Genomic DNA, 23,403 nt, shown 5'->3' on the forward strand with positions numbered 1-23,403 from the left:
ATGTGTAATGTGATCCGCCCTGAGTCCCCTTTGGGGTGAGAAGGGTGGAATATAAATGCTGTAAACAAATAAATAAATAAGATTTCTTCAAGACATCAGCGATAGTCCACCACTTCCAAGGTACAGGAATAAATCACAAGGTACAAAGTTGTGAAATACAAAAACACAAGGTACAGTAAATCCCAAAAGACAAGGCACGAACTTGGTAAACTGGAACCAGGAAAGAATACCTTTGGATTCAAAGAGCAAAACTTGGCATGACAGGAACCATGAATTAAAATCCTTATGGGAAACTTAAGAGCATGAACAGGCATAACTGACTTGAAGCACTAATGCTGATCTCAATGAAGTAACATGCTTTTCCCTTTGCCTTAATATACATCCTCCCTGAGAAAAAACACCATTTCATTTCACTTTCGCAGCAGATAATTTATCTGCTCTTTTTTCTCAAAGACGAACTGTTTACTAAAGTCTCGCCTCCTATCTGCCAGCTCATTACCCTCTGCAGCTGCATCTGTATCTGAAGAATCTCCCTCAAAAAAGGGGACCCTTTCAGTTTGGCATTGAGGCTCCGGTCTCTGTTCTGCAGAAGCCTCTGGCCAAGCCTTTGTCAAGACCATAATCCCCACTGCAATCAGACGCAAGCCCAGAAACCTCATTGACATCAGGCTCTAACACAGGTAACAAATAGCAAAACAACAAGCTGTCAACTGTTATACACAACTGTGTTACACAGAACGTAAACATACGAGTCAATTTAATCTTAAAATGAATTGCTGAACAATGATACACAGTGGTACACTACCCAATAATGCAGGGTTTTTTTGGGGGAGCTAGCATTGCATTTTAGTCACATGAGTTGTGAAAAGGGCAGATTTGTTTTATAATAATAATAATAATAATAATAAAAATAATAATAATAATACTTTATTTTTATACCCTGTCTCCATCTCCATCTCGGGGCGGCTTACATGGGGCCCAGCCCGGATAAAACAAGAGAACATATAAAACATCAAAATACAGGCACAGCAATTAAAATCCAACACTCTAATCATAACAAAAATAAAATAAAATAATAATCATATTAAGAACATATTAAAAACATGGAATTGGCACCCAAGTAAAAAAGATTAAAATGAACTGGGTAAAGTGCACTAAGTAAATAATATATTGCGAGGTAGTTAAATAAATACAACCATCAATGAAAAAGCAACTTTTCAATCTGTGATGGTGGAAACTAGTATAGTGCATGATGGAATTCTTGTTCGCAGGCTTTTGGTAATTCCTAACCCTTAATTTATCTTGCATTTTATACACTGTGACATCTAGGAAATTAATCTCATGTGGATTGCTGTGACTAGTAAATTTAATGTGATCATGTAATGTGTTTACCCATTGACTGAATACTGCAGCTATGGCAGATACATAGACGACATTTTTATGGTATGTAAAACAGAAGGTATTATTCAGTCAATGGGTAACATTACATTATCATATTAAATTTACTATTCACAACAATCCACATGACAAATCTGCCCTTTTCACAACTCATGTGACTAAAACGCAATACTAATTCCCCAAAGGATTTCGAATTAGAAGTATGTACCTTTAAGAGACAATTCAAAGAAAGAGGATCTCCCTCCAAAGTACTGAATACAGCCATCCAAAAAGTCAATCATATAGACAGAGCTAACCGTTTAAGTAACTCTCAAAAACACCTCCCAATAGGATAATTTGGCCCCTTACACTTACACAACTCCCCTCCAACATCTATAACATAGTCAACACTGGCATATGATCAAGGATATCCCAGGCTACCAAAATACACCTATGGTGGCATATAAACATACCAAAAATTTAAAAGCTATGTTGATTAGATCATATTTTATTATGCCAATTACTAAGAACAGACCAAACCTTAGACGCCACACCTTCTGTGGACATTATGAATATTGTTCCCAGTCCTGGAAGACCAAACAGTTTACACACCCAACTTTAAGGATCACTATACAGTAGAGTCTCACTTATCCAACACTCGCTTATCCAACGTTCTGGATTATCCAACACATTTTTGTAGCCAATGTTTTCAATATATCGTGATATTTTGGTGCTAAATTCAAATACAGTAATACTACATAGCATTACTGCGTATTGAACTACTTTTTCTGCCAAATTTGTTGTCTAACATGATGTTTTGGTGCTTCATTTGTAAAATCATAACCTAATTTAATGTTTAATAGGCTTTTCCTTAATGCCTCCTTATTATCCAACATATTCGCTTATCCAACATTCTGCCGGCCCGTTTATTTGGATAAGTGAGACTCTACTGTACCTCTAAACAGTTTTACCACATGTGCAACAGACAATGTGGTGTACGTCATTCAATGTCCATGCAACCTCCTTTACATCGGAATGACAACTCTGTGAGTTCTTTGGCTTAGCACTCCTAGACCTTCAACTGACTGCTTTTTTGCATATCTAAGGAAGGAGATGGGCTGTTTTATTGCCCTGTCAGCCTTTTCCATGTGTTTGTTTCTTATAGGAGACTCTTCCATTGATCTCTTACTTAATTAAAGCTACCCTTCATACTATTGCTATTCATTAATCAACTTAAATCAGGTCCTTGCCTCTTGTCCCCTTCACTAAGCTGCTCCTCAAAGGGAATGATGCCTTCCAAACAGGACTACCATTCCAGGTGAGAAGGCCTGACCAAAGCAGAAGGTCTGACTGTACCGAGACACAACTGTCCTCTGAACTGCATAACAATAATAATAATAATAATAATAATAATAAATCAGCTGATGACCCAAAATGCAGACTGTGCAAGGAAGCTGATGAAACCATTGATCATATCCTCAGCTGCTGTAAGAAAATTGCACAGACAGACTACAAACAGAGGCACAACTATGTGGCCCAAATGATCCATTGGAACTTATGCCTCAAGTACCACCTCCCAGCAGCAAAGAACTGGTGGGATCACAAACCAGCAAAGGCCGTGGAAAATGAGCATGCAAAGATATTGTGGGACTTCCGAATCCAGACTGACAAAGTTCTGGAACACAACACACCAGACATCACAGTTGTGGAAAAGAAAAAGGTTTGGATCATTGATGTTGCCATCCCAGGTGACAGTCGCATTGACGAAAAACAACAGGAAAAACTCAGCCGCTATCAGGACCTCAAGATTGAACTTCAAAGACTCTGGCAGAAACCAGTGCAGGTGGTCCCGGTGGTGATGGGCACACTGGGTGCCGTGCCAAAAGATCTCAGCCGGCATTTGGAAACAATGGACGTTGACAAAATTACGATCTGCCAACTGCAAAAGGCCACCCTGCTGGGATCTGCACGCATCATCCGAAAATACATCACACAGTCCTAGACACTTGGGAAGAGTTCGACTTGTGGTTTTGTGAAACGAAATCCAGCATGTCTATCTTGTTTGCTGTGTCATACAACGTCGTTGTGTCAATAATATAATAATAATAATAACTTTATTTTTATACCCTTACATGGGTATACGCTTACATGGGGCCTTGCCCGATAAAACAATCAAATATCAAAACACAGCAATAAAACAGTTATCCAATAAAAACATCAATTACAGCAAAAACTGTCTTTAAAATCAACATAAAACATACAATATTAACACTGCATTGGCCTTTTCCACTGCTCCACCAGACTCTTGGCTCAGGTCTGGTTCTGGTCTGCTGTGAACTGGGTTATATGCCAGTGTGGAATCGTATAATCCAGTTCAAAGCAGATAATATGGATTTTTATATGACTCTAAGCTATAAAGTCCGCAGGCAGGCCTCTCCCTTCCTGTTAAGCCTGCCTTTTGTGTTTATAGCCTCGGGAAAGGGCTGCACGGCTCCATTTGAAATCCAGGTGATCTGCTTTGAGCTGGACTATATGGCAGTGTAGACTCATATAATGCAGTTCAAAGCATAGACCAGGCCTGGGCCAACTTGGACCCTTCCTCCAGGTGTTTTGGACTTCAATGCCCACAATTCCTGGCCTCAGGCCCTTTCCTTTTGCCCCTCCGCCGCTTAAGCGGCGGAGGGGCAAAAGGAAGGGGCCTGAGGCCAGGAATTGTGGGCATTGAAGTCCAAAACACCTGAAAGGAGGGTCCAAGTTGGCCCAGGCCTGGTCTACATGATCTGCTTTGATGATGGTAGTTGGCTGAGTATCTGAATGACAGGCCACCTTCCTTCTGGCTCCTCTAGAATCACAGAAGGGACCCTCAAAGGCCATCTAGTCTAGCCCTTTCCTTCTTTTCTGCCAGGAAAAGAAGGAAAGGACACTATTCGATCCCTCCCGACAGATGGCACTGAGCTGAGTGCCTCAATGACAGGCCAGCTTCCTTCTGGCCCATCTAGAATCAAAGAAGGGACCCCCAAAGGCCACCTAGTCCAGCGCCTTCCTTCCTTCCAGGAAAAGAGAGAAAGGCACCATTTGATCCCTCCTGACAGATGGCAGTTGGCTGAGTATCTGTATGACAGGCCAGCTTCCTTCTGGCCCATCTAGAATTAAAGAAGGGACCCCCAAAGGCCACCTAGTCCAGCCCCTTCCTTCCTTCCTTCCTTCCTTCCTTCCTTCCTTCCTTCCTTCCTTCCTTCCTTCCTTCCAGGAAAAGAGAGAAAGGCACCATTCGATCCCTCCTGACAGATGGCAGTTGGCTGAGTATCTGTATGACAGGCCAGCTTCCTTCTGGCCCATCTAGAATCAAAGAAGGGACCCCCAAAGGCCACCTAGTCCAGCCCCTTCCTTCCTTCCTTCCTTCCTTCCTTCCAGGAAAAGAGAGAAAGGCACCATTCGATCCCTCCTGACAGATGGCAGTTGGCTGAGTATCTGTATGACAGGCCAGCTTCCTTCTGGCCCATCTAGAATCAAAGAAGGGACCCCCAAAGGCCACCTAGTCCAGCCCCTTCCTTCCTTCCTTCCTTCCTTCCTTCCTTCCTTCCTTCCTTCCTTCCTTCCTTCCTTCCAGGAAAAGAGAGAAAGGCACCATTCGATCCCTCCTGACAGATGGCAGTTGGCTGAGTATCTGTATGACAGGCCAGCTTCCTTCTGGCCCATCTAGAATCAAAGAAGGGACCCCCAAAGGCCACCTAGTCCAGCCCCTTCCTTCCTTCCTTCCTGCCAGGAAAAAGAGGGAAAGGCACCATTCGATCCCTCCTGACAGATGGCAAGTTGGCTGAGTATCTGAATGACAGGCCAGCTTCCTTCTGGCCTATCTAGAAGCATCCCCAATAGATGGCCATTCAATCTCAATAATATTAATGATGATGTTGATAATAATAATAATAATAACAGTAAAGTGTGACCCCAGGCAGGAAGCAGGCTGGCCAATGGCAACATTCACACTCGCCATGGCCAGATAGCCTGGAAAACTCCATTTCTAAGCCAAAGAGCCGGCGTTTTCCATAGACACCTCCAAGGTCATGTGGCCACTGGCACAACTGCATGGAGCGCTGTTGCTTTCCCACAGAAGCGGTACCTATTGATCTACTCACACCTGCATGTTTTCGAACTGCTAGGTTGGCAGAAGCTGGAGCTAACAGCAGGTGCTCACCCTGTTCCCTGGATTTGAACCTGCGACCTTTCGGTCAACAAGTTCAGCAACTCAGCGGTTTAACCCACTGTGTCCCTGGGGGCTCCTTAGGGAGAAAAGTAGGATATAAATAAATTATTATTATAATAATTATTGACTGGCATTGAATAGCCTTGCAGCTTCAAAGGAAGCCTTCAAAGGAAGCAGCCAGGCTTTGGAGCTGCAAGGCTTTTCAATGGCAATCAAGGTGATCAGTTGCAACATTCACATTTGTCTTCAGCAGATAAGAGTTCTTTCTCCCACCCTGGACTTTCCGCAGGGATATAAACCCCACTTGCCTAGTTTCCAACAGACCTCTCAATTTATTTATTTATGTATTTATTTGTGATATTTATATCCTGCCCTTCTCACCTCGAAGGGGACTCAGGGCGGCTTACAAGTTATATGCACATACAATATATTATAGTATTAGCATTGCACAATGTAAACATTATATATTACTATATTATGCTATACCACTATACTGCAATATTATTAGTAATGTACAATATACAATTATAATAGTGCATTATTACTATCATTATAATGTATTACATTATAATACCATTATCAATGTTATATGTATATATAATATATTATTAGTACAGCACATTATTATATAATTATATCATATAATATTAATAATATTATAATGCAATACAATATTATACTACTAATAATACAATATAACAATGTTAATTATATATTCTATATTAAATGTAATATGACTAATAACATTACCATATAATGATATAGTACAATATAGTAATGTAATGCTTATATTGTGCTATGCTAATAATATTACCATATAATGATATAGTACAATATAGTAATTTAATGCTTATATTGTGCTATGCTAATAATATATTATATGAACATTTGATTTGTAAGCTGCTCTGAGTCGGGGTGAGAAGGCCTTCGGGGTGAGAAGAGCGGCATATATATGTAGTAAATAAATAAATAATATATTACAGTAGAGTCTCACTTATCCAACATAAACGGGCCAGCAGAACTTTGGATAAGTGAATATGTTGGATAATAAGGACGGATTAAGGAAAAGCCTATTAAATTATGTTATGATTTTACAAATTAAGCACCAAAACATCATGTTATACAACAAATTGGACAGAAAAAGTAGTTCAATACGCAGTAATGCTACGTAGTAATTACTGTATTTACAAATTTAGCACCAAAATATCATGATGTATTGAAAACATTGACTACAAAAATGGCTTGGATAATCCTGAAGCTTGGATAAGCGAGTGTTGGATAAGTGAGACTCTACTGTAATAATAATAATAGAGTTGGATGGCATTGAATTTTTGCCTATTTATTGTAAGCCGCTTTGAGTCCCCTTGGGGAGAAAGGCGGGGTAAAAGTGATGTAAATAAAATAAATACAGTAGAGTCTCACTTATCCAAGCTAAACGGGCTGGCAGAAGCTTGGATAAGCGAATATCTTGGATAATAAGGAGGGATTAAGGAAAAGCCTATTAAACATCAAATTAGGTTATGATTTTACACATTAAGCATCCAAACATCTTGTTATACAACAAATTTGACAGAAAAAGTAGTTCAATACGTAGTAATGTTATGTTGTAATTACTGTGTTTACGAATTTAGTACCAAAATATCATGATGTATTGAAAACATTGACTACAAAAATGGCTTGGATAATCCTGAAGCTTGGATTAGCAAGGCTTGGATAAGTGAGACTCTACTGTAATAATAATAATACTAGAGTTGGAAGGCATTGAATTTTTGCCTATTTATTGTAAGCCGCTTTGAGTCCCCTCGGGGAGAAAGGTGGGGGTAAAGTGATGTAAATAAAATAAATAAAATAAAATAAAAAGGACTTATAAAGGCCATCTAGTCTAACCTCCTTTTGCCATAAAGGAAAATGCAGTTCCTCAAGTCCCTCCTGGTATGGAAAAAAAAAATCAGGAAAAGCACCATCAAAGCACCCCCGACAGATGGCCATCTCCGGGTGTTCTGTACTCCAACTCCCACTATTCTTAACAGTCTCAGGCCTTTTCCTTTCCCCCCCTCTGTCGAAGTTTATAATAATAATAATAATAATAATAATAATAATAATAATAATAAGAAGAAGAAGAAGAAGAAGAAGAAGACCTGGCTCTGGCTCACGAATGGGACCCTGAAGAAGGAGACAGAAGGCCTGATCCTTGCAGCCCAGGAGCAAGACATCAGAACAAATGCAGTTAAGGCCAAGATCGAAAAATCAGCTGATGACCCAAAATGCAGACTGTGCAAGGAAACCGATGAAACCATTGATCATCTCCTCAGCTGCTGTAAGAAAATTGCACAGACAGACTACAAACAGAGGCACAACTATGTGGCCCAAATGATTCATTGGAACTTATGCATCAAGTACCACCTGCCAGCAGCAAAGAACTGGTGGGATCACAAACCTGCAAAAGTATTGGAAAATGAGCACGCAAAGATACTGTGGGGCGAATCCAGACTGACAAAGTTCTGGAACACAACACACCAGACATCACAGTTGTGGAAAAGAAAAAGGTTTGGATCATTGATGTCGCCATCCCAGGTGACAGTCGCATAGATGAAAAACAACAGGAAAAACTCAGCCGCTATCAGGACCTCAAGATTGAACTTCAAAGACTCTGGCAGAAACCAGCGCAGGTGGTCCCGGTGGTGATGGGCACATTGGGTGCCGTGCCAAAAGATCTCAGCCGGCATTTGGAAACAATAGACATTGACAAAATTACGATCTGCCAACTGCAAAAGGCCACCCTACTGGGATCTGCACGCATCATCCGAAAATACATCACACAGTCCTAGACACTTGGGAAGTGTTCGACTTGTGGTTTTGTGAAACGAAATCCAGCATGTCTATCTTGTTTGCTGTGTCATACAACATCGTTGAGTGAATAATAATAATAATAATAATTTTATTCTTATACCCCGCCCCATCTCCCCGAAGGGACTCGGGGCGGCTCACATGGGGCCAAGCCCATCTATGGCAGGAAAGGCATCCTCAGAAAAACAGGGGAACAATCAGGGCCAGCTAACACCTCCCAACAAAGGTTCCCCCCAGGCAGGAAGCAACTAGGCTATTCAATGCTAATCAAGCTGGCCAATGGCAACATCCAGGCAGGCCGGACAACTCCCAAAGTCCAAAACAGCCGGAGGGGAGGCCGAAGGTGGCCTGCGCCTGGTCAAGCCGGTTCTCCCTCCCTCCCTGGACGAGGAAGCAGCCCTAAGAATAAGGGGAGAGGAAGGCAAGGAGTGGTCGGACCTTTGATCCTGATGCACAACGCCCCCGGAAGCGCCCCCCGTCCCCCCGGTCCCCCCGGTGTTTCCCACCTGAGCGCCATGCCGAGGTGCTTGAAGGCGTGGGCGGCGGAGATGTCCGAGGCCTGGTAGGGCTTCCTCCGCTCGGCGAAGCGGTGCGCCAGGCACACCCGCCAGCCCCACGCCGGGACGCAGCGGCCCGACCCCGCGGAGCCCTCGAAGGCCCCCATCAGGGAGGAGGGCGAGGGCGGGGGCGGGGAGGAGGAGGAGGGGGCGCCCTTCCCGCGGGAACCCCCGCCCCCGCTGCAGCCCAGGCCGCAGCCGTTGCCTGGCGTCGCCATGGACGGACGGACGGACGGAGCTGCAGGCGGACGGACGCACGCCCGCGCACGGAGGGAAGGAGGGAGGAATGGCTGGCCCTCGCCCCGCCGCCGCCTCCGCCTCCGCCGCCTCCCCCGCCCCGCCTCCGCCCCGCAGAGGCCAACGAACGGACACAGGGACGGGCCGAGCCCCGCCGGCGGAAACACCCGAGCGCCTCCGAAGAGAGAGACTGGGCGGGGTGGGCAACTCGCTCCTCCTCTCCAAGGCGTCCGAATGGAAAAGAGGCGGGGCGTGCAACACGATCTTCTTCCCGAGCGGCTCTGAAGGGGAAAGAGTAGGCGTGGCGTGCCACTAGCTCCTCCCCTCGAAGGCATCCGAATGGAGAGTAGGCGGGGCGTGCAATGGGATCGTCTTCACGAGTACCTCCGAAGGGACAGAGTGGGCGGGGCGTGCCCCAAGCCCCTCCTCTCCAAGGCATCCGAATGGAAAAGAGGCGGGGTGAGCAATGGGATCGTCTTCCCGAGAACCTCCGAAGGGACAGAAAGGGCGGGGCGTGCCACTAGCACCTCCCCTCGAAGGCGTCCGAATGGAGAGTAGGCGGGGCGTGCAATGGGATCGTCTTCACGAGTACCTCCGAAGCGACAGAGTGGGCGGGGCGTGCAACCAGCCTCTCCTCTCCAAGGCACCCGAATGCCACTAGCTTCTCCATGACAGCCGAATAGAAAAGGGGCGGGGCGTGAGAGAGGCTCCTCCTCCAACGTTGTTCGAATGTGTTGTTGAGGCGTGAGATAGGATCGTCTTCCCGAGCGCCTCCGAACAGGAGAGAATGGGCGGGGCGTGCAACTAGCTCCTCCTCTCAGGCATCCGAATAGAAAGGGGGCGGGGCATCGCTCAGGGTCTTCTTCCCGACAGCGTCCAAAGGCAAGGGGAGGCCGGCGGAAAGGGCCGAGCACCTCCGAAGGGGAAAGAGTAGGCGGGGCGTGCAGCTAGCTTCCATCCGAATGGAAAGGGGGCGGAGCATGTGATAGGAGCTTTTTCTCGGGCGGCCCCGGAGGGAGGGCGGGGCAAACCCGTGACTCCTCCTCCTGAGGACATCCGAATGCAAAAGGGGCGGGGCGGGTTACAGGCTCTTCTTCCCCGAGGGCATCTGAAGCGAGGAAGTGGGCGGGGCGTGCCTGTGGCTCCTCCTCCCGAGCGGCTCCGAATGCAAAGGCAAAGCCGGCGGAGAGAACCGAGTGTTTCCGAAAGGGAAAAGTGGGCGGGGCATCACTGGCTATTTTTCCCGAGCAGACCCGAAGTGAAGCCGTGGGCGGGGCGTGCCTGTGTCTCCTTCCCCGAGTCCCTCCGAAGGCCTCCCGAGGAGGAGGAGGAAGAAGAGGGAGGCCTGTTGGAGGCGCGATGATCGAGGTGTCGGCGTGGCTGGTGCGGGGCGCGGTGTTCCTGGCCGGGGAGGCGCTGGAGTGCCTGGTCACCTTCCGCAACCCGCTCCCGCCCGACGCCACCTCCGCCTCCAGGTGGGTACGCTTCCTATCGCCATTGTTATTATCGGGGCCTGCGGAGGAGGCGGGGCTTTTGGCCAATATGCAAATGATTGCTGTGCAGGCCCCGCCCCCTTCGGCAGTGGAGGCTCCGGGCCTAGCAGAGCGGCCGTTCCAGGCCCGGAGTTGCGGGGGACCTCGAAAGGGCATCTAGTCCGACCCCCTTCTGCATTCACGTAGGAAAAGCACCGTCAGAGCACCCCCGACAGATGGCCACCCAGCCCCAATAATATTAATGATGATGATAATGAGAATAATAATAATAATAATAGAGTTGGGAGGGACCTCTAAAGGCCATCTAGTCCGATCCTATTCATGTCATGGAGGAAAAGCACCATCAAAGCACCCCCGACAGATGACCACCCAGCCCCAATAATATTAATGATGATGATGATAATAATAATAATAGAGTTGGGAGGGACCTCTAAAGGCCATCTAGTCCGATCCTATTCATGTCATGGAGGAAAAGCACCATCAAAGCACCCCCGACAGATGACCATCCAGTCCCAATAATATGAATAATAGTAATACTAATAATAACAATGATAGAGTTGGTAGGGACCTTTAAAGGCCATCCAGCCTAACCCCCTTCTGCCCTGCAGGGAAACACTGTCAAAGCACTCCCAACAGATGGCCATCCATCCCCAATAATATGAATGATAGTAAAATAGTAGTAGTAATAATAATAATAATAATAATAGAGTTGGGAGGGACCTCGAAAGGCCATCTAGTCCAACCCTGTTCATGCCATGCAGGAAAAGCACCATCAAACCACCCCCGATAGATGACCATCCATCCCCAATAGTATGAATGATAGCAATAGTAATAATAATAACAATAACAACTACAATGATAGAGTTGGGAGGGGCCTTTAAAGGCCATCTAGTCCAACCCTGTTCATGCCATGCGGGGAAGCACCATCAAACCACCCCTGATAGATAACCATCCATCCCCAATAATATGAATGATAGCAATAGTAATAATAATAACAATAACAACAATGATAGAGTTGGGAGGGACCTTTAAAGGCCATCCAGCCCAACCCCCTTCTGCCCTGCGGGGAAACACCATCGAAGCACCCCAACAGATGGCCATCCATTCCCAATAATATAAATGATAGTAATAACAGTAAGAATACAATAATAATAATAATAATAATAATAATAATAATAATAGAGTTGGTAGAGACCTCTAAAGGCCATCCAGCCCAACCCCCTTCAGGCCTGCAGGGAAACACAATCAAAGCACCCCCAACAGATGGCCATCCATCCCCAATAATATTGATGATGATGTTGATAATGTTGGAAGGGACCTCTAAAGGCCATGTAGCCCGACCCCCTTCTGCCTTCATGCAGGAAAAGCACAAACAAAGCACCCCCGAAAGATGGCGTTCTGATTTTGGAAGCTAAGCAGGGTCAGCCTTGGCTGGTATTTGGAAGGGAGACTCTGAGCGGATACCGAGGAACGCATTGGCCTTAAAGCCACCTCTGAGTGCATCCCTTGCCTAGGAAGGCCCTGAAGGATCCATAGGGCTACCATCAGTGGACAGGCCCTACTGGGCTCAGGCAGGTCTGGCTGCCCAGTTGCCTCATGGAGCTCGCTGGTCCGGTTTGGCCGGATGGACATGCCCAACCGACCTCCCCCCCTTCCCCACGACTTTGTTTTGCTGGTGTTTTTGCTCCAGCCTGTTGTGGCATTTTAATCAGTTCATACTCCCTGCTTCAATCCACAGGGAGCAATGCGGGTGAAAAAATGGCAGATGTACACACCTATATCTCAATAATAATAATTATTATTATTTAGGTGAGTCACTGCACAGTCAAAACAATCAAAGGCTCTGACTACGCATAAAACAAACATTGCAACAAATCTATAGACACGCATATTAAAATGTAGTTCTCTAGAAGATGCATATCACAGTACAGTCTCACTTATCCAAGCTAAACAGGCCGGCAGAAGCTTGGATAAGCGAATATCTTGGATAATAAGGAGGGATTAAGGAAAAGCCTATTAAACATCAAATTAAGTTATGATTTTACAAATTATGCATCAAAACATTATGTTATACAACAAATTTGACAGAAAAAGTAGTTCAATACACAGTAATGTTATGTTGTAATTACTGTATTTACAAATTTAGCACCAAAATATCACGATATATTGAAAACATTGACTACAAAAATGGCTTGGATAATCCAGAGGCTTGGATAAGCGAGGCTTGGATAAGTGAGACTCTACTGTACTGTAAATATTGTATTTGTTTATTTATTTTTGCACTGTGGATTAGTTCACCCAAAGCTTTTCCATCTGCTACTTGTCTGGCCCATCCCTGATATATATGCATTACATAATAATATAATATATCAACATTTCTTGGGGCTCCATAAGAAACTTTAGGTTAAAAAAGAGCTCAGTGGCTGAAAAAGTTTAAGAAGCCCTGCTCTTTTGTGATGGGGTCCTTACTCTACCATGTTTCCCTGAAAATAGGACAGTGTCTTATATTAATTTTTGCTCCCAAAGATGCACTAGGTTTTATTTTCAGGGGATGTCTTTTTATTTATTTACTACATTTATATCCCACTCTTCTCACCCCACAGGGGACTCAGAGTGGCTTACAAATAATATTTACATACAGTGTATTATATCACTAGCACAGCACAACATTACACTATCATTATATACCGGCATATTGCACTACAACACTATACTGTAATATTACCGGTAATATTACATGTAATAAATGAATAATATATAATTAATATTATATTGTATTATTAGTATTATATTACATTACATTATAATATTATTATCAATATTACATGTATATGCAATATATTATTTATTATGTATTATTGTAAATTATGTTGTGTACTATATACAATATTATATATATATATCTAATACTATATCATTAGCATAGCATGTTACTGCGGGGAGGGGCCTCCAGCTGATGGCACAGAATAATAATATATATATACAGTAGAGTCTCACTTATCCAAGCCTCGCTTATCCAAGCCTCTGGATTATCCAAGCCATTTTTGTAGTCAATGTTTGCAATATATTGTGATATTTTGGTGCTAAATTCGTAAATACAGTAATTACAACATAACATTACTGCGTATTGAACTACTTTTTCTGTCAAATTTGTTGTATAACATGAAGTTTTGGTGCTTAATTTGTAAAATCATAACCTAATTTGATGTTTAATAGGCTTTTCCTAAATCCCTCCTTATTATCCAAGATATTCGCTTATCCAAGCTTCTGCCAGCCCGTTTAGCTTGGATAAGTGAGACTCTACTGTATGTATATATATATATATATATATATATATGTAATTCTATATCATTAGCATAGCATGTTACTAGGGGGAGGGGCCTCCAGGTGATGGCACATAATAATAATAATAATACAAGAAGACGAGATTGAAGTGTCTTCCCAACTTCCCCTTTTCGCCTATTATTTTTCCATGAAGAAGAATTCACATTTATTGCTGGAAAAAAATGAACATTTATTATATACTGTACAGTAGTTGTCATCACAAACCAGCATAACCAGACAAACTGTGTATTCTATCAAGAATGTCTTGTTACTACCATTATTTCCATGTTCAACAGTCTATGGTATGTACATTTACCGATCATGCATGTTCTGGTGTTCTGTTTGCCGGGCATGCTTCCAAACAAAAACTTTGCTAGGTCTTATTTTCGGGGAGACAGGATAGCTCCCTTTGCGCATCTTAGAAACGCTCTTTTGCGTCAACACCCAATGTCTCCTTGGTGTCCCCACCCGTGCCTTGATACCTCCTCCTTCTCTCCCCGTGGCTAGTGAAATGCTGGCCTGGGCCAGCGCGCAGATCCACTGCCAGTTCCACGTCAGCGAGAGCCGCGTGGCCATGCCGCCCACGGAGGAGAGCCGCCACGACGTCCAGGCTGAGAACGAGACCGTCTTCGTCCCCAACAGAGGTGAGCCTCTCTCCCAAAGCAGGCTCTCCTTGGGTTCCTCATCCACACAGGGGTGCAGGAAGAAGAGGGTCTTGGTGCAGCCACAGAGATGAGCCTCTTTTCTTGTTGGGGGGCTGGGGTCTCGCCCTGGGTCTGCGCCCATCCCTGGCCTTGCTTTTTTGCAGGAGAGCGTGGCAAGTGCATCGTCTCAACACCCCCAAAGATCCTCTTCTGTGACCTGCGCCTGGATCCGGGAGAGTCCAAAACCTGTGAGCAGAAACGCCAGCCCCTCTCCACCATCCCTTTACCACTAGCGAATGGTCGGGGGGGGGGGGGCACATGGCAGGGAAAAGGACCCTCAAGAAAGAAGAGTTTGAGCACGATCATCAAGTTTGCAGACGACACCAAACTGGGAGGGAGAGCCAACACTCCAGAAGACAGGAGCAGAATTCAAAACGATCTTGACAGACTAGAGAGATGGGCCGAAACTAACAAAATGAAGTTCAACAGGGACAAATGCAAGATACTTCACTTCGGCAGAAAAAATGGAAATCAAAGATACAGAATGGGGGACGATGCCTGGCTTGACAGCAGTGTGTGCGAAAAAGACCTTGGAGTCCTCGTGGGGAGGAAGGGGAACATGAGCCAGGAATGTGATGCGGCTGCTAAAAAAGCCAACGGGATTCTGTCCTGCATCAATAGGGGAATAGCGTCTAGATCCAGGGAAGTTATGCTCCCCCTTATTCTATTCTGCCTTGGTCAGACCACACCTGGAATACTGTGTCCAATTTTGGGCACCACAGTTGAAGGGAGATGTTGACAAGCTGGAAAGCGTCCAGAGGAGGGCGACTAAAATGATTAAGGGTCTGGAGAACAAGCCCTATGAGGAGCGGCTTAAAGAGCTGGGCATGTTTAGCCTGCAGAAGAGAAGGCTGAGAGGAGACATGATGAGAGCCATGTACAAATACGTGAAGGGAAGTCATAGGGAGGAGGGAGGGAGCTTGTTTTCTGCTGCCCTGCAGACTAGGACGCAAGGGAACAATGGCTTCAAACTACAGGAAAGGAGATTCCGTCTGAACATCAGGAAGAACTTCCTCACTGTGAGAAGGGCTGTTCAGCAGTGGAACTCTCTGCCCGGGCCATGGTGGAGGCTCCTTCTTTGGAGGCTTTTAAGCAGAGGCTGGATGGCCATCTGTCGGGGGTGCTCTGAATGCGATTTCCTGCTTCTTAGCAGGGGGTTGGACTGGATGGCCCGTGAGGTCTCTTCCAACTCTACTATTCGATGATTCTATGACCAGCCAGGGACCCTGCAGTTGGGTTGACTCTGGGGAGTCGGAGAGAAGCTGCAGTCCTTGCAGGAATATTTGGTTGTCTGTCCTGTATGTCTGACGGCATTGAATGTTTGCCGTGTATATGATCTGTGATCCGCCCAGAATCCTGGTTGAGGTGAGAAGACCGGAATATAAATGCTGTAAATAAATCAATAAATATTTTATTTATTTTATTTATTTCCAACATTTATATCCCGCCCTTCTCACCCAAAGGGTCTCAGGGTGGCGTACACAATTGGCAACAATTCGATGCCTACACATAATTAAAACATAATGAACATCCAATTAAAATAAATAAAAATCTAGAATATAGGGTTAAAAATCTGTTCATCCAAAATCCTCGTGCTGTAGCCGTAAATCAGTCCGGGTCGTCTTTATCATTTACTCTTCGAAAGCCTGGGCACATAGCCATGTTTTCAGGGCTTTTCTAAAACTCAAAAGGGTTGGGGCTTGTCGTATACCTCTGGGGAGGGTGTTCCACAAGTGAGGAGCCACGATCGAAAAGGCCCCGTCCCTCGTCCCCGCCAGCTGTGCTTGCAAGGCAGGCGGGACCGAGAGCAGGGCCTCACCAGATGACCTTTGGGATCTTCCTGGCTCATAGGAGGAGATACGTTCAGACAAGTAGATTGGGCCAGAACCGTTTAGGGCTTTATAGGTCAAGACCAGCACTTTGAATTGGGCTTGGTATCCTATCGGCAGCCAGTGGAGCTGGCTAAGTAGGGGGGGTGGTACGCTCCCTATATGCCACCCCAGTTATTAATCTGGCTACCGCCCGTTGTGCTACTTGTGCCTCTGATAGGAAGTGGGAGAAAAAACACATAGAATAATGCTGACCCTCTAGGGTCTCCTTTGCCCTTGGAGCCCAAAGGTCAAGAGGCCATTGGCGAGTGACTCCTAACCCTTGACTCCCGTCTGTTCCCTCCAGACTCCTATTATGAGACGCTTCCTGTGGATGGCCCTCCCTCTTTCCGCGGCCAGGCGGTCAAGTACGTCTACAAGCTGACCATCGGCTGCCAGCGGGTCAACTCCCCCATCAAGCTGCTGCGGGTGCCCTTCCGGGTGTTGGTGCTGCACGGTACGGAAGGCAGGAGGGGCAAGGCGGGGGGGGGGACGGGATACAAGGTCAGTGGAGGGGCTTGTAACACCCCCACATCTCTCTTCCTCCAAAGGGCTCAAGGACTACCGCTTCCCCCAGGAGACCGATGCTGTAGCCACCGTGGCCCCCTCCAACCCGTTCCTGGAGGAGGAGGAAGGGGCCGCCAAGAAGGACTCCCGCCTCGCAGACCTGGCCACCGAGCTGCTCATGGCCGCCACCTCCCGGCGCAGCCTTCGTGAGTTATGCGCTTCTCCCCCTTCTCTGAAATTGTGTTGAGGCTCAGTGCTGCCCAAAACCCCTAGCACAGACCTGGGCCAACTTGGGCCCTCCCTCTGGGTGTTTTGGACTTCAACTCGCACTATTCCTGACCTCAGGCCCCTTCCTTTTCCCCCTCAGCCGCTTAAGCGTTCCAACACATGGGGATGCTGGATCTCGTGCTTCTCCCCCATAGTGGATCCCACATGTGTATCCTATCAATTTTATTATTTTTATTATTATTTCTTATGATATCTTACTCCTTATAAAAAAGGAAGGGGCCTGAGGCTGTTAGGAATGGTGGGAGTTGAAGTCCAAAACACCTGGAAGGAGGGCCCAAGTTGGCCCAGGTGTCTCACATTCAAGTGCGGATGTCTTCTTCCCTCTCTCCCTCCCACTGCAGACCTGTACAACATCAGCAACTCCCGGGGCAAAGTGGGGACCTTCTGCATCTTCAAGACGGTCTACAAGATCGGGGAGGACGTGGTGGGGACCTTCAACTTCTCAGAAGGGGACGTCCCCTGTCTGCAGGTGAGTGGGGAGGGGCTCAATGAAAGGGAGGGGCGTTGTGGGGGGGACACACCACTGGGGCCCAGCTCACCCTTCCTCCCTTTTTGCTGCACCCATGTCTCCTCTGCCCCCCCCCCCACAACACAGTACCTGGTCAGTCTGCAGACGGAGGAGCGCGTGCAGGAGGGCTTCCGCCGCCAGAAGGGCGCCCCCGCCTCCTTCAGCACCCACGCGCGGCACCAGGAGGCCTGCCTCCACACTGCCAGGACCAGCTTCAGCCTCCCCATCCCGCTCTCCTCCCCTCCGGGGTTCAGCACCAATGTCGGTGAGTGGGACTCCCTATGTGGGCAGGAGGCTGCGGGGGGGGGGGGCATGGAGGAGGGCTTATGGCAGGCATAGGCCAACTTGGGCCTTCCCTCCAGGTGTTTTGGACTTCAACTCACACCATTCCTTACAGCCTCAGGCCCCTTCCTTTTCTCCCTCTGCTGCTTAAGCTGAGGAGGAAAAGAAAGGCCAGGTGTGTGAGGTATGATCTCATGGCTTCTTGGTCAGGCTTGGGTCGAGCTATTATATTCGTACTTTGGACTTCAACTCCCACCATTCCTCACAGCCTCAGGCCTTTTCCTTTTCCCTCTCAGCCGCTTAAGCATCCCAACACTTGGGGATACTGGATCTCGTGCTTCTCCCCCATAGTGGATCCCACATGTGTCTCCTATCAATTTTATTATTTTTATTATTTCTTATGATATCTTACCCCTTATAAAAAAGGAAGGGGCCTGAGGCTGTTAGGAATGGTGAGAGTTGAAGTCCAAAACACCTGAAGGGCTGAAGTTTGCTCACGCCTGGTACAGAATTACAAAGGCAAGGACAAACAGACTGAGAGAGAGCTATTTGTTCTAGAGCTGTCGCTATGTTGAACTCCATGATTTCGCATGGATGTGGCATTGGGGTCTGTGTGGTTGGGGACATGTGGAGGGATGAGTGTGTTGTTTAGTGGTGTGTGCTGGGGAAGGCATTTAATTTCATTGTGTCATAGTAAAATCGCAATGAGGCTAATGTACTCTCATGGGAAGCCTGCAGATGTCTGCAGTGTTGTGTCTCCCTCTCTGCCCTCAGAACCGGCGTGGCTGGCCACTCCTGTAAATCTCAGTAACAGGAGATGGAATTCATGATGTCGTTGTCTGCTAAGACTCCTAGATAATAATAATAATAAACTTTATTTTTATATCCCGCCCCATCTCCCCGAAGGGACTCGGGGCAGCTTACAACAGGAACAAGCCCGAAAACAACAACACAAGACATTTGACCAAAAACATTCCAACGATTCACAAAATAAATAATAAATACATTAAAATCCAAGCAATAAAATCAGAGAATTAAAAACAAACCAGCGGGGACAGGTTTCATAAAGTGCTGTGTCATGGAAATGAGTGATAAAGTGCCGTACGCCCTTAAAACAGAGAGAAGCATTCTAATGCCAGCTGTATTGGGCCTGTTCATTCAAACGCGCTCTGGAACATCCATGTTTTTAATTCCCGGCGGAAAATGGGCAGGGAAGGAGCTAACCTGATCTCCTTAGGGAGAGAGTTCCAGAGCCGGGGGACCACTGCCGAGAAGGCCCTCTCCCTCGTCCCCACCAGCCGCATTTGAGACAAAGGCGGGAGCGAGAGGAGCGCCTCCCCGGATGATCTCAGGGCTCACGTTGGTTCGTAGGAGAGGAGGCGATCACGGAGATAGGCAGGTCCTGAACCGTAGATGCCTTTCACACTGACTGTTTCTGGGGTTCTCCCCCTCCTCATTTTCCTTTCTCCCTGTTGTAGCTCAGCAAGCGTCAGAGTATTTTTTTCTCATGACGGTTCAGAGAATAAGGGGGATCATGGGTTTCAAAGTGAGGTGTCTGAGTGATCAGAGAGATATGCAAACAGATCAGACCGATGTTGTGGATTCCTGTGCTCGTTCCCAGGCAACAGGGGAAACTGAAAGTTCCAGTTCCTTTGAGAAAAGATCTTGGGTCAATGGGGAGTGTTCTCGGGAAACTAGATTAGGCCTGAGAACTGTTAGAGTAATTATTATTGTAGTGGGTGAAATGTTCACTCATTGTTAAAGTGAATATGCGTGTGCTTTGGTAAGCATTCCAGCACAGGAATGGTTACTTGCATTGAGTAAGATTCACTGCATAGAGTGACAGGAATGCAGCTTCTGTTTGCTGACGTATCGGACATAAGTCACTGAGAATGGAATTGGGAGATGCTAACTTTACTGATAAGGTTCCTCGCCAGTCGCCATTCTGCTGTAGAAGAGACATGTGTGTTAGCTACTCTTTTGTCCATAGCTGTAAATAACATCAATAAAGGTTTTGAACTGCTGAGATTGGCTGACAGCTGATTGATGAGAGTTTATTTTTCTGTGAGACTGGATCAGATCACCAGTTCTTCGGAAGGAGAGGAATTTGAGACGAAGAAGGTGAATATGTCTCAATTGAACTCTCACACATGGACAAGGAGTGAAAAATAGACAAATGAGATGTTCTCAGATAATCCGAGATAAGACCTCGAAGGCCAGGTGTCTTTAGCATGATTTCATGGGTGCCTGGACGGGCTCCAGTTAAACGTGGTCTGGGCTTCAAGCCTCTCAGAGGAGACAACGTTCCCATAAGTGATGGCTCGTCTCTCTCTGCTCTCAAGTCTTTCATTCAAGTATTCTCAAGTTTCCTGTCTTGGTACAGGTTTTTGTTTCCTGAAAGGGTTTACCTTGAAAAGGTTTTCATGTTTATGGATTTATGTATGAAGAACTGCTGTGGATTTTGGTTATCTTGATTTTTTTATACTTTGGATTCCTGCTATTTTGTACTTTCTATTCTATTGACCCTTTTGGATTTGCCCCTTTTCCCCCTTTTTCTATCTGCTTTCTTTAATAAATATTTCTAGATAGACTTACTGGACACTGGAGTGGTTGTGGGTGGAAAGGTGTTTCGGTGCTACCGTGTTTCCCCGAAAATAAGACAGTGTCTTATATTAATTTTTGCTCCCAAAGATACTCTAGGTCTTATTTTCAGGGGATGTCTTATTTTTCCATGAAGAAGAATTCACATTTATTGTTGAACAAAAAAATGAACATTTATTATATACTGTACAGTAGTTGTCATCATAAACCAGCATAACCAGACAAACTGTGAATCCTATCAAGAATTTCTTGTTACTACCAATATTTCCATGTACAACACTCTATGGTATGTACATTTACCGATCCTGCATGCTCTGGTGTTCTGTTCGGCGGGCATGCTTCCAAACAAAAACTTTGTTAGGTCTTACTTTCGGGGGAGGCCTTATATTTAGCAATTCAGCAAAATCTCTACTAGGTCTTATTTTCTGGGGATGTCTTATTTTAGGGGAAACAGGGTAGAGTGCAACACTTCCTTTCTTTCTTTCCTCCCAGTGTCCCTCAACTGGAGGCTGCACTTTGAGTTTGTGACTTCGCGAGAGGTGTCGGCGCCAGGAGAGTCGGCCCCCACCCGGACCCCCGAGGGACCCTCCTCACCCACTTCATTGTCCTCTGAAGCCTCCAGCTGGACGGGGGAGGAGCAGGTGGAGGTGGACACGCTCAGCTGGGACCTGCCCATCAACGTTCTGCCCACCAACCCGCTCCTGGCCTCCTACATCTCCCAGCTGCCGAGCTCCAGCTCACTCACCCTCTGAGATGGAGGTTCGGGTGAAGGAGAGGACGAACTCTGTGTGTGTGTATCTGTGTGTGTGGACCCCCTCCTCACACACAGTGGTCATTCATTACTATGTGATTTGATGCCCTTCTGGACTAAAGTGTGATTATCGTCCCCATCCCTCTCAAGAAGTGGAGCCACTGGAGTAGCCATGGGCAAACTTGGGCCCACCCTCCAGGTGTTTTGGACTTCCAACTCCCACCATTCCTGGCCTCAGGCCCCTTCCTTTTCCCCCTCAGCCGCTTAAGCGGCTGAGGGGGAAAAGGAAGGGGCCTGAGGCCAGGAATGGTGGGAGTTGGAAGTCCAAAACACCCAGTAGGAGGGCCAAATTCTGCCCATGCCTGCACTGGAGTGTGGCCATTAGGCACAATGGGGAGGGGTCTCCTCTCTGGAGCGCAAAGACTTTCTCCCATGGAGAAGAAGACCCCCTTTTTTGGCAAAGGGGTCCCATCGTGTCCTGCAGTGAGCTCTGGCTGACCCCATAATCATCTCCCCATGGAGTGGGCAGCTGCTCAGTTGCTCAAGGGACCCAGACTGGGGTGTGGGAATCCCTTCTTTTCTGCTCTGCTTTCCTGTTTGTGCTTTTTACCAATAAAGGAATGCTGCTCCTGATGGGCTCCTCTCCAGGAAGGGTTTTTGGGCCAGAAGGAAATAATAATAATAATAATAATAATAATAATAATAATAATAATAATAATAATAATTGATTGAAGTCAAAAATCAGAAACTCCTCAAAGCACAGCAGACAAAAAACCAGTACAAGAAAGCCACACTACAAACTAGAGCTGACGGCTGGCACAACAAAACATTGCATGGAAAGTTCCTTGACAAAATTGAAGGAAAAGCTGATAAGGAGAAGACCTGGCTCTGGCTCACGAATGGGACCCTGAAGAAGGAGACAGAAGGCCTGATCCTTGCAGCCCAGGAGCAAGACATCAGGACAAATGCAATTCAGGCCAAGATCGAAAAATCAGCGGATGACCTAAAATACAGACTGTGCAAGGAAACTGACGAAACCATTGATCATACCCTCAGCTGCTGTAAGAAAATCGCACAGACAGACTACAAACAGAGGCACAACTATGTGGCCCAAATGATTCATTGGAACTTATGCCTCAAGTACCACCTCCCAGCAGCAAAGAACTGGTGGGATCACAAACCTCCAAAAGTATTGGAAAATGAGCACGCAAAGATACTATGGGACTTCCGAATCCAGACTGACAAAGTTCTGGAACACAACACACCAGACATCACAGTTCTGGAAAAGAAAAAGGTTTGGATCATTGATGTTGCCATCCCAGGTGACAGTCGCATTGACGAAAAACAACAGGAAAAACTCAGCCGCTCTCAGGACCTCAAGATTGAACTTCAAAGACTCTGGCAGAAACCAGTGCAGGTGGTCCCGGTGGTGATGGGCACACTGGGTGCCGTGCCAAAAGATTTCAGACGGCATTTGGAAACAATAGACATTGACAAAATCACGATCTGCCAACTGCAAAAGGCCACCCTGCTGGGATCTGCCGCATCATCCGAAAGTATATCACACAGTCCTAGACACTTGGGAAGTGTTCGACTTGTGATTTTGTGATACAAAATCCAGCATGTCTATCTTGTTTGCTGTGTCATACAATAAAATAATAATAATAATAATAATAATAATAATAATAATAATAATGAAATTCACCAAAAACATCTCCCACTTACTATACATGGATGATCTAAAGCTTTACGGAAAATCAGAAACTGAAACTGTCCTGATTTGTCTCAAGAACAGCCTTAAAACAATGTTGCAAGTAAATGAAAACTGCTTTACTTCAGCAAAACATAAAGAATA

General features: G+C 46.1%; 2 protein-coding genes across 3 annotated transcripts in view; one reads left to right on the plus strand and one right to left on the minus strand.

Moving 5' to 3' along the window:
* The window catches only part of gba2 (glucosylceramidase beta 2), a 46,019-nt gene extending 36,710 nt beyond the window's left edge, over positions 1 to 9,309 (minus strand). The window contains exon 1 of the mRNA XM_062972677.1: positions 8,935 to 9,309. Coding sequence (XP_062828747.1) covers positions 8,935 to 9,203 — 269 coding nt within the window. The 5' untranslated portion in view covers positions 9,204 to 9,309. The remainder of the gene's footprint in view (positions 1 to 8,934) is intronic.
* Positions 9,310 to 10,350: 1,041 nt separating this feature from the next.
* Positions 10,351 to 22,181, plus strand: rgp1 (RGP1 homolog, RAB6A GEF complex partner 1). Of its 2 annotated transcripts, XM_062972679.1 has the most exons (8): positions 10,351 to 10,697; positions 14,547 to 14,683; positions 14,848 to 14,931; positions 16,919 to 17,068; positions 17,163 to 17,324; positions 17,748 to 17,875; positions 18,002 to 18,179; positions 21,290 to 22,181. In XM_062972679.1, exons 1-8 carry the CDS (start codon positions 10,582 to 10,584, stop codon positions 21,547 to 21,549), a joined length of 1,215 nt encoding a protein of 404 aa, XP_062828749.1. In that variant the 5' UTR covers positions 10,351 to 10,581; the 3' UTR covers positions 21,550 to 22,181. The 2 variants fall into 2 exon arrangements, with proteins under 2 accessions (XP_062828749.1, XP_062828748.1); XM_062972678.1 differs by lacking the exon at positions 14,848 to 14,931 and having other exon boundaries at positions 10,474 to 10,697.
* Positions 22,182 to 23,403: the final 1,222 nt, after the last annotated feature.

Source organism: Anolis carolinensis, chromosome 2, assembly GCF_035594765.1.
Source record: "Anolis carolinensis isolate JA03-04 chromosome 2, rAnoCar3.1.pri, whole genome shotgun sequence".
NCBI lineage: Eukaryota > Metazoa > Chordata > Lepidosauria > Squamata > Dactyloidae > Anolis > Anolis carolinensis.